Raw genomic sequence first — 15528 nt, 5'->3', positions numbered from 1 at the left:
GTTCTGGCACAAGCCACAGAATGCAGCTTATCATCCATAGATCCTGTATCATTGACACAATATATACACTCTACAGTATGCAGGTACTTTCACATAATAAGAATATCATGTAACATCCAGGAATACTTCTGTAAAAGAAATATGGAGGCAGAAATTACAATGGATTCATAGTAAACAGTTCAAGTCCTTCACATTTAGCCATGATTAAGACTGCTGTGACATTTCTGATGTATAATAAATCCTAAGTAGGACTGGGTTTTGATCGAACAGTGCTTTGCGTGTGCTCCAACTGGCATTCCCATACATTTGGAGATCTTGTTGCTAGATCTGGCTAGGTCCAGAACAGGTGGCCCATGAGTCTGTGGTACATGTAGGTTGTAATTTAGGGGGAGACAACAGACATCTTGTTCAGTGGGGAAGAGTGGAGGCTCCCACGGCCACAGGGTACCATGACAAAGCCCTGGTAAGGACCTGTTGCTAGGCACTAGTGCTGCTACTGCACCTCTGCAGAAGTGAAATGTAGAAAGGCAATGAGAACAAAAGGTCGTCTTGGGGGAGATTGCTCAACGTGCTACAGGTTTGTAATCTCCAAATTAAGTGGGAGATGGTATGATGAAGGGGTCTGAGGGTCTTTTCCTGGCACCTTGGTAAAAACTGGCATTGTAGATCTAGTAAGAACATGACCTCTTTTCCTCTTTTCTTATCCCCTCATTTTTAAAAGTTCAATCTTTTTTCAATTTGGACAATTCAGCTGTTTTTCTCTATTAATTCTCCCATTTCATAATTCTTGACATGGGTTTTTGGAAGAAACACAATGTCTGGGATAAACAGGGTAAAATTTTAAAAATCTTTTAAACTGTCTCTGTCTTCCAGCTGTTATTTCCATTTTCTTTTTCCTATCTCTTTTTTTCTTCTCCAAATCCATATTCTCCTTCTCTTACCTTACTTGCTCTTTTTTTCCTCTTCACTCCTTCTGAAGTCTCTCTTTCTCTCACCCCCTTTTTATCCCCTTTGTTTTCCCCTCTGCTTTCACTACCCCATGGCTTTGTCTACAATATGACTTTTTTTGCAAGAGAAAATGCAAATGAAGCACGCATTAGCATTTTCCTGCACTTCATTTGCATACTCTCTTTCATTCTGTTTTCGTGATAGGGGTTTTTGCACAAAAACAGGCAGTGTGGCCGTGGCCATTTTGTGCAAAACCCCCTTTTTCTGCAATATCCTTATGCCTCTCTGGGATAGGCATACGGATCTTATGGGAAAAGAGGTTTTTACACAAAATGGAAGTGGCTACACTGCTTCTTTTTGCACAAAACCTCCTTACACAAAAAGAAACAGCAGAAAATACGCTAATGATATCATGGCTTATGCTAATGAGTCACTTATTAGCATATTTTCTGCTGCAAAAACTCAGTGTAGACAAAGTCCATGTGTTAACACTTCACAGACTTCTGACACACTATTATGCCGGTTCAGAATACAATTCTGAAACATGGTACCACCTTCAGGGCAGAAAGAAGCATTGCTTCTACAGTAAAAACAACAAATAGTCTAGTAGCACCTTAAAGACTAACAAAACATGTAGATGGTATCATGAGCTTTTGTGGGCACAACCCACTTCTTCAGATGACAGGAGTGTTGGAAGTCCAGATCCAAGAACAAGTAAGGGAAGGTGGAGGTGGGGGAAGAAGGAAAAAAATGGAGGGAGAGGAAGAAATAAAAGAGACAGTGAAGAATATATATAAGCTTCGGAGGGATAGCCAAGTTAGCCTGTAACAGGAAAAACTTTAAAAAACCCCACATAGTCTAGGAGTAGCTTAAAGACTAAATGGTTACAAGAGGCTGATAAGAACCATTAGTTTGCACTTGGAAAGGAAGATGACCAACACCAGATGTAGAATCTGGTGTTGGTCATCTTCCTTTCCAAGTGCAAACTAATGGTTCTCATCAACCTCTTGTAACCATTTAGTCTTTAAGGTGCTACTAGACTACTTGTTGTTTTTAAAGTTTTTCCTGTTACAGACTAACTCGGCTATCCCTCTGAAGCTTATCTATTCACGGTCTCTTTTTTAATTCCTCTCCTCTCCCCCCATCTTCTCTTACTTATTCTTGGATCTGGACTTACAATACACCTGTCATCTGAAGAAGTGGGTTGTGCCCATGAAAGCTCATTATATCATCTATATGTTTTGTTAGTCTTTAAGGTGCTACTAGACTATTTGTTGTTTTTTACGTTTTTCCTGTTATAGACTAATTCGGCTACCCCTCTGAAGCTTTTTTACAGTAAAGGCAGCACTCTCTCCTCTCCTGCTGATTCTGCTTCCAGAATGCTTCAGATCCATAGGCAGGGCACATCAGTGATATCAGTAAATCTGGGGTAAGGAAAGCTGTCCCTGAATTTTTGGTGCAGTAGTCCCAATTATCTATAACTAAGGCCAACCCCTATCCCTTCAAATTGTACATTTCATAGCAAAAGAATGTTCCTATCATAAATGACAACCTGAAAGTGTTGTGCAAAGTACTTTGCCACAGCACTAAATCACCAAAATAAAATTACAGAAATTAACATTCTAAAGCCGAGTGTTAAAATAACTGATTAATGATGAGTTAATGTATATATCTTGCAACTAGCGGCCATATCTAGTCATGTATTTCTAGTTTCCTTGGTACCTTGCTAGCAGCTGTATATAATAATTTTGTTGTAAACATAAACTATTGTCTAATTCAGGACATATATATTTTTAATTAATCCAGAAGCAAAGTGCTTTAAATCTTATGCTTTTTACTTCTGTACTGTAGAAACAATACTATTTCTAAATGCTCAGATTTTTGCTTTCTAACACAACCTGCAGTATTAACATTTTAGATTACTCATTATTTACACCTACTGTACTACATAAAAGTGTTGATGTACGGTAGGTATAAATCTGAATTTTAGCGGTCTCTTAAGCATGCATTTTCATGCAATTAGAAGATATGGGCTCATACAACTGCCTTTCAGATTCTTCCTGATTCTTGCAATTTTATCATATTAAAAAAGGCTTTCAAAAGAGTTCATGCTATGATATGTATGACTAAAATAATTATTTAGCCAATGAAGAAAACCCATAAATTGTTATTTAAGTTTGACATGAGGCAAGCTGAGTGCATCTGTACTGTCCCCTGGCTTGCAAATGCTTTGAGATGATCTTGATATTCCAGTCCTTAGAGAGTCAGTAGAGAGAGTTGTTTCCACTAATGAGCGAGAGATGCCTTCTGTTTCTGTCTCTGCTTCCAACTCTTCATCTGTTATAAATAATTTTGACTCCCTCCACTTGGAGTACATTTCTTGGCTCCCTTTTGAGCCACTGGAGTCATTACCAGCAACCTGTACATTCAGTCCTTCTGATGATTGTATAAGATTTTGTACAGATAAAGACTTTCCTAAATCCATTTGCACTACTGGTTTAACTGGGACCAAAGGTTCCCCTTCTGTATCGAGGCTTTTTCTCCATGAAAGATCCTTTCTCACTTTGGGCTGTGCAACTTGTTCATTATCCTTTAAAGCAACAAGGCAAGCGGTGACATCAGAAATATTTTCCTGTATAGTTGCAGGAATAATATGAAGAGGCTCAGGCCAGTTGGCATGCTTGACTGAGGAGAAAGGTGGTATTTGTAATGTTGTTGGTGTTGTTGGCTTAGTTGCCTGGTTTATTTGGTTTGATGTATTATTAGTTATTATTGTTGCAGGTCCATCATTTGGCACCTGTGTTGCTTGACTATGCATAGTTGGACTAAAAGCATAGTAAGCCTGAGTGCTAAAATCATTTGGTGTCAGTATAAGCTGTAGGCCACGAGGAATATTGGCACTAGCTGATCTGGATACACATCCACTGGTTTGTGCAGAATTGGATAAATCTTTGCTGTCTGCAGGACTTTGATAATCAGAGGTCTGGTCACATTCAAAAGATGGCATTTGAAATGAAGCCAAAGTGAGTGCTGATCCTTTCCTTAAGACCTGTTGATAAATGTCTAACAGGCTATCCAGTTTCGACTCTATGGATTGTACCTGCAGATTAAGGGAAAAGATTAAAGTGAATATAAAATATTATTTAAGATATGTAAGAAAACATGATAGATAATAGGAAAAATATGCATAAGGTAAATGTGTGTTTCTCTGTATTAAAAAATCTATTCACCAAGAAAAAGTTATTAAAAGCAGCGTATTTATAGATGCTTTGTGATTCAGATTAATGTTTTAGCTATCAAAGGGTGCAGATTTCAGTAATGTATTTTTCTCCATTTCTGTATACAAAGCATATTTAATGTAATATAATTTGTGTGTTTTACTTCAATATTTTAAGATGCACAGACATCAGATAAAATGATTTTACCAAATTGCTGAATACTGAAAACATCCATTATTAATTACAGAAATTTAGAAGCAATAAAACAAAATCAGGGCCTCATACAGTCACTCTACCTGCTTCTCCACCTTGACTACACGCCCTAACATACTAAGGTCATCAGTTGTCTCATTCTCTGCAGTATTCTTTTCTCGATTTTTCTTATCTGTTGTGATTTGTCCTTTTCCAAGAATTTGGTCAACGCTGTGAAAGAAATTGGAGACTATAATGATTTCTGAAAATGGTGATATTGTGGAAGTATCCACTGTGAACATCTATGAAAAATTACAATTACAAATATTTAACAGTTTTTTTTAAAAAGCCTAAGAAAAAGGATGGATTAATTTTAAAAAAATAATGGTAATCAAAGATCACAAAAATACTATAAAAGAACATGGAATTATGGTTAGAGCATCTGGGGAGAACAGAATGTGAAGCTAAATTGGCAATGAAATTATATTTATTTTGTGTGATATTTGTTACACATATAAATAAATGATAATACATACATATTTGTGAAGGATAGTTTAGTCTCAAGTTATTGGATCAGTCCCCCAAACACTTACTATGGGATACACGGCTTACTACCATTAGTAGTCCCATTGGTCAAATATGACCAACAGTGTTTAAAACATGGGCACAATGTTTATCTCTCATGCTTAGTTTTATCTTTATGAAAACAGCACAACATAGAATTAAAAAACCCAAAACAAGTAGGTGTTGAGAGTGGTAGGGAGAGTTATAATGTGTGCTCTTACTCTAAACCAGTGACACGAAGCAGGGAAAAGTTGCTTACGAGAAGGTTTTAAAAAAGTGATGTTCAACAGTATGGGCTATAGGCTTTGAATTCATGTATTTATAGTGCACACTGAAGTAAATCTATAAATAAATCAATAACTAATGAGCTGCATTGAGCCCTGCACCTCTAGGTGGTCTGCAGATGTTGGCATACAGTCTGTAGCATCTAGAGGCAAAAGGAACTGCAAAACTGTGCTTTGGAAGGGTTGGCACAAACAGAATGGGCTTCTAAATCCTGGAAGTGGTTCCCAGATGCAAATATTATATCAGTTTATGTGTGCCCTTTAAACGAGTTACTTTTTACATTTTCTTGGTCCAATTTACATTCAAATTTTTTCCACCCACAATTTAATTGCAGGCCCAGTTGCATTCACAAAAAGGAAGACCAAGCTCCAGTACAGGTGAAAACTTGTCCCTGCCAAAAAATTGGAAATGTACAAAACACAATTCTTCTGGTGTTAAATGGAAAAATGGCTCAAGCTATTTTTATACAGGAATGGTCTCCAGTGATAAAGGATTCTTTTTTTCTTACCGTGACTGAAGACTTTTAATTCTGCATAACATATCAAGGTGACCAGCTGAATACTGTTCAATCACATCTTTCACATCATATGGACGTAATGTCTCTTTAAACTTTCTCTTTGCAACATGAAATTTCATGATTCTGTGGAAGAAACATTTTTCCAGATGAATCCTTATACTTTTATGAAAAACAATAAAGTCATCAATACTGATTGAAATGTCAGATTTTCATAATGTTGATAGCTTAATGTTACATTAGCTAAGCTAAACTTAGTTGAGCTAAACCAAGCTAAGATGATGATATTTTCTTCTGAACAGTTGAGTTATACTCAGCGAAAGTCCTCTTTTTCAAGGTGATTTGTGGAGCTTATAAATACAACTGCACCAGTGTCAGCATTTTGCAAGTGGAGAATTGCCATATTAAAAACATGTTACATGGGAGTTTTAAAAAGGTAATAGCTTGTTTCAAATTATACATGTGTGCCTATCAAAGTGTTCTCTTCTGTTGGGTGCAAATTCAGTAAGGTTTTTAAATGTGTGACTTGTCTCATTGAGATCAATGAGGCTACTCAGATCTTCAAAATTAGGCTTGTGCTTCAACAAGTTCTTGACCAGGACCTTAGTGTTGAGGGAACTTTCAGAGCTAAATCTCAACAGTGGAATTTATACATTTTGTTTTGTTGCTAGATTGGTTCCTTTCAAAGCTGCACATGCCCTCCTGGTTATATGTGTATAATTTTAATCTAACTCACTCCTGTGCTGGATAACTTAACTGATAAAAATTACTATGCTACTTATACTTTTCTTTATATAGACAAATCTGTGAACACAAAAGGACGTGCTTTTATTTTCTACAGCGAAAATAGTAGAGTACATATCCATCTATATCTAGGTAGTTATATTAGACATATACGCAGTGTAATTGTAGCCATGTTGGTTGCAGGATATTAGAGAGAGAAGGGAGGCCAACAGAATTGCTGGGTGTGACGTAGTGGGGGTACCTGGCTGGTTTCTATGCTGCTGGCTCTGGGGGAACCCCCACTGGCTGCCGTGGGTACCACGACCCAGCAAAACAGGATGAGTCACTATGCAAGCCAGTGGCCAGACACCCCCCATGGAGAGGAACAAAGGAAGGTGGAATGCTGCCCTGGCTGGGGGGCAGGGTTGGAAGTTAGGGAGTTGGTTGCTGGCTGTCGGAGGGCATGGAGGAGAGCCTAGGAGAAGGGGCTGGAGTTTAGGGGCCCAGTCTCCCCCATCTCAAGGGGGCCTGAGGCATCCTAGCCCAGTTCCTGTGACCAGACTACATCTGTGCTGCGCTGTGCTGGAGGAGCAATAAACCACCCTCAATTCCACTGGCTGGTGCAGTCTGTTTGGGCCATTTCGGGGTGCAGGAGACGGGGAACCCCCAACGCGCCGTCACACTGGGCCCCTGGGCAAGATGGGGGCGGGGAGTGTCCTGGTGTCGCACTCACAGAAGGGACAGGGCCTCTGGTGGAAGGGGTATGGCTGAGGGCTAGCTTCCCACCTCCCTGCCAGTACTTCAGTGCCACCCTGAGTGCTTCACCAGGGGCTCTGGCGGCAATTTAAAAAGCCCAGGGCTCTAGCTGCAGCTACTGCTGGCAACCAGGTGCCCCGGACACTTTTGAATCTCTGGGTCCCCAAGCAACTGCCCCCCTTTTCCCACTCCTTGTTGGCGGGACAGAGAGAGACACAAGGTGGATGAGGTAATATCTTTTACTCAGAGCCAGTCTTAGGGGTGGGCGAACCGGGCAGTCATCCGGGGCTGCCATTTTCAAGGGGCCACCAACGGAGCCGGTATTATGGGTGGTCCATGACCACATTTCGGCCCAACCTCCCGAATCCCCATCCCCAGGTTGCCCTGCTTACCCCCCCCCTTTTTTTTTTGGACAACAAATTTTCCCTGCTTTTTTTTTTTTTTTTTTTTCCCTTTTGCATGGCTCCCAGGGCTGCCAATTGGTTAGGACCAGCCCTGCTTTTACTGGACCAACTGGTGAGAGAGACAAACTTAAGAGCCACAGTAGAGAAGAGCTCTGTGTGGTTCAAATGCCTGTCTCTCTCACTAACACAAATTACTTCATCTACCTTGTCTCCCTAATATCGAAAGATAAATATATAGCTATGTATGGCTATATTAATTACAATTTTAATCAAACCAAACAATTTTTACATGAAGTTTAAAAACCCTGATTCTGCTCCCGTTGAAGTCAGCAGCAAACTTCCCCTGATATTAGTGGGCGGGGGATAAAAACATAATAATTTATTTAATTCTGAGTATTCATTTTCTGATGTTCCTTATAAGTATAGACCCACACTTCCTATTGTGTAAGAATCTTTAATTGTGCATCCAATTTGTTTCTCATTAATTTTTCATGTGTTGATTAACAGCATCCTTCATGCAGGCCAGTATTCTCCTTTTCTAATTCTTTCTTCTGCTGCTTTGGGACCAAACACTGCAGTCCAGAGATTTGACTGAGGCAGTTCCCATTTAGGTACAATTATGACATTTTCCCAGTTGAAATCAGTGGGAGTTGTGGTTGAATAAGGACTGTATTAAGTCATACATCTGAAGAAATGTAGGCCAAAAATCCTGAATATGACTTCAGGTATGTACATAAAAGCGGTCAGATTTTTCAAAGGTGACTTGGGCTCCTGTAACTTCCACTGACTTAAAAGGGGGTAGAGGAAGCTCAGAGTTTGGGGGTCTGAAAAGCTTAGCCATGCTGCTTTGTGTTGAAGAGAGGTAAAAGGAGGATAAGAGTAATAATTTGGAAATATCTACACTCTAGTGCAGGTAAGGTGATAGGGAACACCAAGCTGTTGGGCCGTCTGTAGAATATTCCCGATCACCAACAGTTTTGCTTAATGGTCAAAGAGGAGTTTTGGCAGGGCATCTCCCCATTGAAAACACAGTCCAGCCTCTGGCCCCAAGGGTTTCCAGTGCTTCCCTTTAGCCCAGAGATTTTTTTAGGGGGCAAAGGGTTGGGGTCCATGAACAGCCAGAGAGCCCCAGTGGAAGGGGCTGCTGGCAGCTGTGAGTGGATCCAGCCAGTGAGGCCAGTGGAGCATGGGGGGAGGGGAGGGGGGGCTAGACCTTGTGGGGCTGCAAAGCTAACAGGGCAGCTGGGGCCTCCAGAACTTGCAGGGTAGCAGAGCCCACAGCCGGTGGCACAGCAAAGCTGGTGGGGCTGCCAGAGCTCACTGGGCTGCAAGGCCGGCAGGGCTGCCGAAGATCACGGGGCAGCAAATCTGTCGGGGCCACAGGAGCTTGCAGGCCATGGAGAGAACAATGGGGGTGAAGAGCTCCAACAAGGAGTGTCTGGGATCTCTTCCCCCAGGTAGTCTGAGAGTTCAGCTGGTAACTTGGGAGGACTGTTTACCCAGCCCAGGCTGACCAGGGAGTGCCTGCCCCAATGCCTTTTTTTAGCTGAGGGACAGAAACCCAAACTCCGTCAAGGGCAAGCGCGACCTGTGCCACAGTACCTAGACTGTGAGACTGTGGACTGAACAGGGGTCTGTGACCCAGCAGTGGGACTGGCCTTGCCACAAAACTTACAAAAGTGAAAGACGGAAAAGACCTCCTACATCAGCTAGTTTATCTATCTGGCACTTCCTGGTTATTCTCTACTACGTACTGTTTAGAGCAGATTTTATACATCCGAAGAAATGGAGTAATTCCACCATTTCCATTGGGAAAATGTTACACAGCCTAGTTGCTCTCATTCTCAGGAAGTAATCAGATATGCTATACTAAATCATGGGAGACAGGAGAGATTCCAGAAGACTGGAAAAGGGCAAATATAGTGCCCATTTATAAAAAGGGAAATAAGAACAACCCAGGGAAATACAGACCAGTTAGTTTAACTTCTGTGCCAGGGAAGATAATAGAGCAAGTAATTAAGGAAATCATCTGCAAACACTTGGAAGGTGGTAAAGTGATAGGAAACAGCCAGCATGGATTTGTAAAGAACAAATCATGTCAAACTAATCTGATAGCTTTCTTTGATAGGATAACAAGTCTTGTGGATAAGGGAGAAGCGGTGGATGTGGTATACCTAGACTTTAGTAAGGCATTTGATACGGTCTTGCAAGATATTCTTATCAATAAACTAGGCAAATACAACTTAGATAGGGCTACTAGAAGGTGGGTGTATAACTGGATGGATAACTGTATTCAGAGAGTAGTTATTAATGGTTCACAATCCTGCTGGAAATATATAACAAGTGGGGTTCCGCAGGGGTCTGTTTTGGGACTGACTCTGTTCAATATCTTCATCAACGATTTAGATATTGGCATTGAAAGTACGCTTATTAAGTTTGCAGATGATACCAAGTTGGGAGAGCTTGCAACTGCTTTGGAGGATAGGGTCATAATTCAAAATGATCTGGAGAAATGGTCTGAGGTAAACAGGATGAAGTTTAATAAAGACAAATGCAAAGTGCTCCACTTAGGAAGGAACAATCAGTTTCACACATACAGAATGGGAAGCGACTGTCTAGGAAGGAAAAAGGCAGAAAGGGATCTAGGGGTTATAGTGGACCACAGGCTAAATATGAGTCAACAGTGTGATGCTGTTGCAAAAAAAGAAAACATGATTCTGGGATGCATTAACGGGTGTGTTGTGAGCAAGACACGAGAAATCATTCTTCCACTCTACTCTGCACTCGTTAGGCCTCAGTTGGAGTATTGTGTCCAGTTCTGGGTACCGCATTTCGAGAAAGATGTGGAGAAATTGGAGAGGGTCCAGAGAAGAACAACAAGAATGATTAAAGGTCTAGAGAACATGACCTATGCAGGACGGCTGAAATAATTGGGTTTGTTTAGTTTGGAAAAGAGAAGATTGAGGAGGGACATGATAGCAGTTTTCAGATATCTAAAAGGGTGTCATAAGGAGGTGGGAGAAATCTTGTTCATCTTGGCCTCTGAGGATAGTACAAGAAGCAATGGGCTTAAACTCCAGAAAGGGAGGTTTAGGTTGGATGTTAGGAAAAAGTTCCTAACTGTCAGGGTGGTTAAACGCTGGAATAAATTGCCCAGGGAAGTTGTGGAATCTCCAACTGTGGAGATATTTAAGAGTAGGTTAGATAAATGTCTATCAGAGATGGTCTATACAGTATTAGACTGGTCCTGCCATGAGGGCAGGGGACTGGACTTGATGACCTCTCGAGGTCCCTTCCAGTCCTAATATTCTATGATTCTCTATGGTAAAATTACATTCATTTCTCCTTTTGAATCTACTTCACATGCTTGGTAAATGTGAGCTAAAAACTGCAATGCTTTCTGTTGAGCCTGCAGGTCTTTTTGTGCACAATACTAATGGTTAAATTTCTGTCTGGGGATCCAGGATTGGTTCAAATAATACCACTCATCCTGCCACCACAGAGGGTGATGTATGGTGGGGACGATGAGCTGCTTTGTGCTGAGAGCAACATGGTGAGAGTTTGATCCTTTGGGGAATCAGGACACTAGTCCCTTTATTTTGGCCTTAGCAAGGCATGCTGCACCATTTCTCTTAAGTCACTATTCCCTAACACTCTTCTCAAACACACAGCTGGCATGGATTAGAAGCTTGGAACAGATGGAGCACAGGAAGCCTGCTTGGGCCTTGTAGCCAGAAAGTCCAAGTATATGACTTTGAAAGGGGCCCAATTTGCTTAAATTGTTACTGAACTAATCCACTGAGTGAATCTACAGTCTCCTTTGTTATTTGGAGGCAGTCAGACCTGTGAGCAGTGGGCACAGGCTTAAGTTATTTTCATTGGGAACACATTGGTTCTTTCTTCCTTCAGTGCCACTGCCTCTGCACACCACCAACACTGCCTACCTCATTATGATAACACTTCCAAAGGGAGTTTTTTGTCATTTTTCAGAAGTTTTGGCAAAAACCTGAGGTGTGAGTTTGTTATTCTGAGATCAGGCTTTTGAAACACAGCAGTAGCTCTCTTCTCTTGCCAGAGTTGTGTTCTTCTCTAAAGTAATCATAGAATCAATCATAGAATACTAGGACTGGAAGGGACCTCGAGAGGTCATCTTAAAGGATACTGTCATGAAGGTGCACAAGATGAGAGCTACGGGAACACTCACTGAAGGATGTGATAGTTCCTATATACTCATATGTAAATACTACTTAGGTAAGTGAGATGGGTCAGTCACACACTGCATGGTTAGTATGATATGCAGTTTTGTCTCTTTACGGAAATATTTTTCTACTAATACCACATGAAATACCAAATATAGGAAATATTCTTCCAATTTCCAAAATAGCTGAAAAGTATTCATGTAACTTTTGCAACTTGGTAATGACAGAGCGAGTGAAATAAAATCAATCATGGTATCCTACTTAATTTTTACCAAGTTTTTATATTGGCTGAAACATATTTTATAATACATTATATGCTCTGTGCACCATTCAGAAACACTGCAGTCATTTTATGATAGTATTTCCCCACAATAATTTATCTTTTGGTAGCAATGTAAAGTATGAGCTTGATATAAAAAATATGATCATAGGTGTTTAGGTCAGTTTCTTTTTTCCACCCAAACTCACTGTTACATGAACATATTTTTAAGTAATTTTGTTTGGATTAATAAAGCTAGAAAACCAATGACAATTTCTAAAGCCTGAATTATAACTGAGTAGTCACTAACCTGCAAAATAAAACAAACAGAAAACAAAAACCATGCTGAGATTATGCCAGGCTGCCCTGCAAGTGTGCAGGGTTTAGGAACACAAGGAGCTTTGCTCCTGATTTGTAACTCTCTGTAGCTGTAAGTCACAGTTGTAGTTCTTCAAGCAGGACACCTGAAAGGGGTATGAAGGAGTCAGGACTACAGCCTCATCTTCCTTATGCACCAACTTGCAGAGAGAGATGCATAAAAGACTGTAGCAAACGGTATACACTCTCTACATGCTGAGGAAATTCTTTCTGAAGTTTCTCTGAAGGTATGTCTTCACTAAAGGCTGGATTAATACAGATGCAATAAATCAACTGCCGAGAGCTCTCCCATTGACTCTGTTACTCCTCCAGAACAAGAAGAGTCAGAGGAGTCGATGGGAGAGCATCAATTGTCAAGTTACCGTAATGAAGATACCATGGTAAGCAGACCTAACTATGTTGATTTCAGCTACATTATCCATTAATGTGGTTCTAGACACTGCCTCAACAGAGTGCTGTGCCTAAATGGCATGACATACCTAGAAAAGGCAGTATTAGAAAATAATGTTAAGATCCATGGCCCTAAGACCAGTAATGCTAAGGAGACTGAGAGTGGTCTTACACAGGCAACTGAGGATCCTATAGTGCCAAGCTCAGGCAGCAACAGATCTAGCCTAACATGGACAATGGTTACTCAGAATATTTGAAATAATTTCCCAAAGATTGAAGCCAAGACAACAGCACTCCCTTATGCAAAGATTAAATATAGTAACGTAACATTATTTTCTAGCTTTCAGTGCATTTTGTGACTTTGATAAAGGAGACAGACTAATTAATTAGAAAGATTAATTTAAAATTTTTGGAATTATGACTAGATCAGTGAAGTGTCATTGACAAAGCTCTATTTAGCTGCTGGAATAGAACTTTCTGAACTTATCAGAAAAAACGTACCATAAAAATATGCTATTGCAGAAAGATTTGGGAGTATGCAGATTCAATACACAATGTTGATTTAACAGTGAGAAATATTAAGACACAAGGCAGGCGAAGTAATTTTTTTATTGCTGGTGGAAGAAACTAGCTTTCGAACTACACAGAAAGCATATTGTAAATTGAGCTTCACTTTCTCTTTCTCTTCCCATTCAAATCAGATCCATATTGTATAGTGTGTTTTTGAAATATCAAAAAGAAGTTAACTTAGAGCTGTTGAAATATTTCAGCTTCTAGTAGGCACTAAACAGCAGTGGGCAGAGAAATTATACTAGCATGTTTACTGCTGATATAAAACCACATCTGGACAGTAATATCAACAGTCAATAACAGAGCTCTCAAATATTTCTTCACTAAGTATTTTTCACTCACCTGATAGCTCTAATGACAGTTTTAAGTGCTGGTGTGAGATCTTCAACTGATACATCACATTGGCATCCTCTCTCATCACAAATATCGTCTGTTCCAAGAGTGGTGTCAGCTGCAGGATACAATTACAAGCTAAATAACAAGTATTTCAAGACAATATACCTCTACATTTAGATAATTTTCCTCTCAAGCTGTCCATATTGGAAAATAAGACTACATTAAGGAACCCAAGTTCTGCTTGCTCTATGTCTAAGTCTCAACCTAAAAGCAGAGAGGAAAGCAGAACTTTAGTAATTAGGCCTGAAACCTATTAGATACTATCATACCAATGCATTTATAATGCAGGCCTGAGTGGCATCTGAATGTTATCATATCTTTTCTAATTTAAAAAGAAGCAACATGGTAACAGAAACTTTGTCAGAATAATAAATATAAATATATTCTAATAAATATACATTTAACAGCAAAATAGAGGACTTGGCTCCTGTTCCAAAGAGCACATTTATTCTGTGTGAGACAGCTGAATGACCAAACACTCCACTTCACGTAAAAACTGTGTTTAACAGAAGATATAGGATAAAATCCATCACAGTTCAGATGGCCCACATAAGCCTTCTGCCTCTAGCCCACTTAAGCATTACCTTTGCCTGCCATAGTGAGAGCTGTTGAACTAGCCATTGTATGATGTAGAAGAAATCTGCTTATTTTATTCATAAAATATTTATTTACCAGTCCCCTCCCTAATGAAAACTTTTATGCCTGCCAAAATCATTAGTTTAATTAAACTATGCTATTATCCTGCTACATTATTTAAGTTCATCTCCAAAGCTACTAATAATTAAAATCATAACAGAAAACCAAAAATAATGAACTTTCCAGGTGTTTCACATTTCTGTACCTAATTGAGTCTTTCCAATAACTTTCTCCATCCCAAAAATCTCCTGACTTATCCCTTAATACCATACTAAATAAGACTCCCTTTATTTTAGAGGTCTATTCACTAAGAATCTGATTCTTCTCACTTAACACTAGTATAAATCAGGAGTAACTCTGTTGAAGTTAATAGAATTATAACGGTATAATACCTGTGAAAGATTACATTCTGGCTTCAGCAGTTTAAAATAAAGTACATGTCTAAATGGTGACCTCTGAGATTTAATTTTTGGGTCTTGTTCCAAGTGTATCTTAATTAGCTTTAATGAAACATTGCAAAAAATATGCATACAGTTGGTGTTGATGCAGACTCATGCAATCTGTGAAGCTCTCCAGGCAGTTCACAGACACAAATATCTTCAAAATACATTTATAGATACACTAGACTATTTACCCAGTGTTGCTTGTGGAATTTGTTTTTCTTCATTTAAACTGCTGTTCTGGGGTGGGAGTGGGGATGCATGGTTCAGTATGCAGATTTTCTCGGAAAGAGAGGATAACCCCAATTCTCTCTCACCGCAGCAGCTTGGAGCTAGGTGAGAAGCACCTGTCCATGGCTGCTACAGCTGCAGTGGGCACAACTGGGGGAGGAAAGCATGTCCTCCCCAGCTGGGGGACAGAGAGACACAAACAGACACACAGACAAACTCTTGGGAATATATTGCGGATAGTTTTCCCTTTCTCCATTCCTGTTGCCTGCTGGGTTATAGCTGTTCTGGTCTAGATCCCTGGCTCCCTGCTTCCTTTTGTGGCCATTCAACAGTATAACTGTCCCTCCTACCAGACCTTTCTCTTTCTCTTTTATAAGAAACAATCAAATTCCAGGCACATCCCATTGCCCTGGCATAACCAAACC

At 40.0% G+C, this 15528-nt stretch overlaps 1 protein-coding gene across 3 annotated transcripts in view; it reads right to left on the bottom strand.

Moving 5' to 3' along the window:
- Positions 1 to 1968: 1968 nt before the first annotated feature.
- Positions 1969 to 15528, bottom strand: part of KCNQ5 (potassium voltage-gated channel subfamily Q member 5) — a 451318-nt gene continuing 437758 nt past the window's right edge. For 2 of the 3 annotated variants that reach the window (XM_006127210.4, XM_006127213.4), the window contains 4 exons: positions 13743 to 13851; positions 5716 to 5847; positions 4463 to 4589; positions 1970 to 4048 (listed from right to left, as the gene is read on the bottom strand). In XM_006127210.4, the coding sequence (XP_006127272.2) occupies positions 3116 to 4048; positions 4463 to 4589; positions 5716 to 5847; positions 13743 to 13851 (1301 nt within the window). In that variant the 3' untranslated portion in view covers positions 1970 to 3115. Of the gene's footprint in view, positions 4049 to 4462; positions 4590 to 5715; positions 5848 to 13742; positions 13852 to 15528 lie in introns of all 3 variants that reach the window. The other variant, XM_075923769.1, reaches the window with a different exon arrangement.

The sequence above is a fragment of the Pelodiscus sinensis genome, chromosome 3, assembly GCF_049634645.1.
Source record: "Pelodiscus sinensis isolate JC-2024 chromosome 3, ASM4963464v1, whole genome shotgun sequence".
Taxonomy (NCBI): Eukaryota; Metazoa; Chordata; order Testudines; family Trionychidae; genus Pelodiscus; species Pelodiscus sinensis.
Note: the sequence above shows the minus strand (reverse complement) of the source record. Positions and strands in the feature narration are given on the sequence as shown.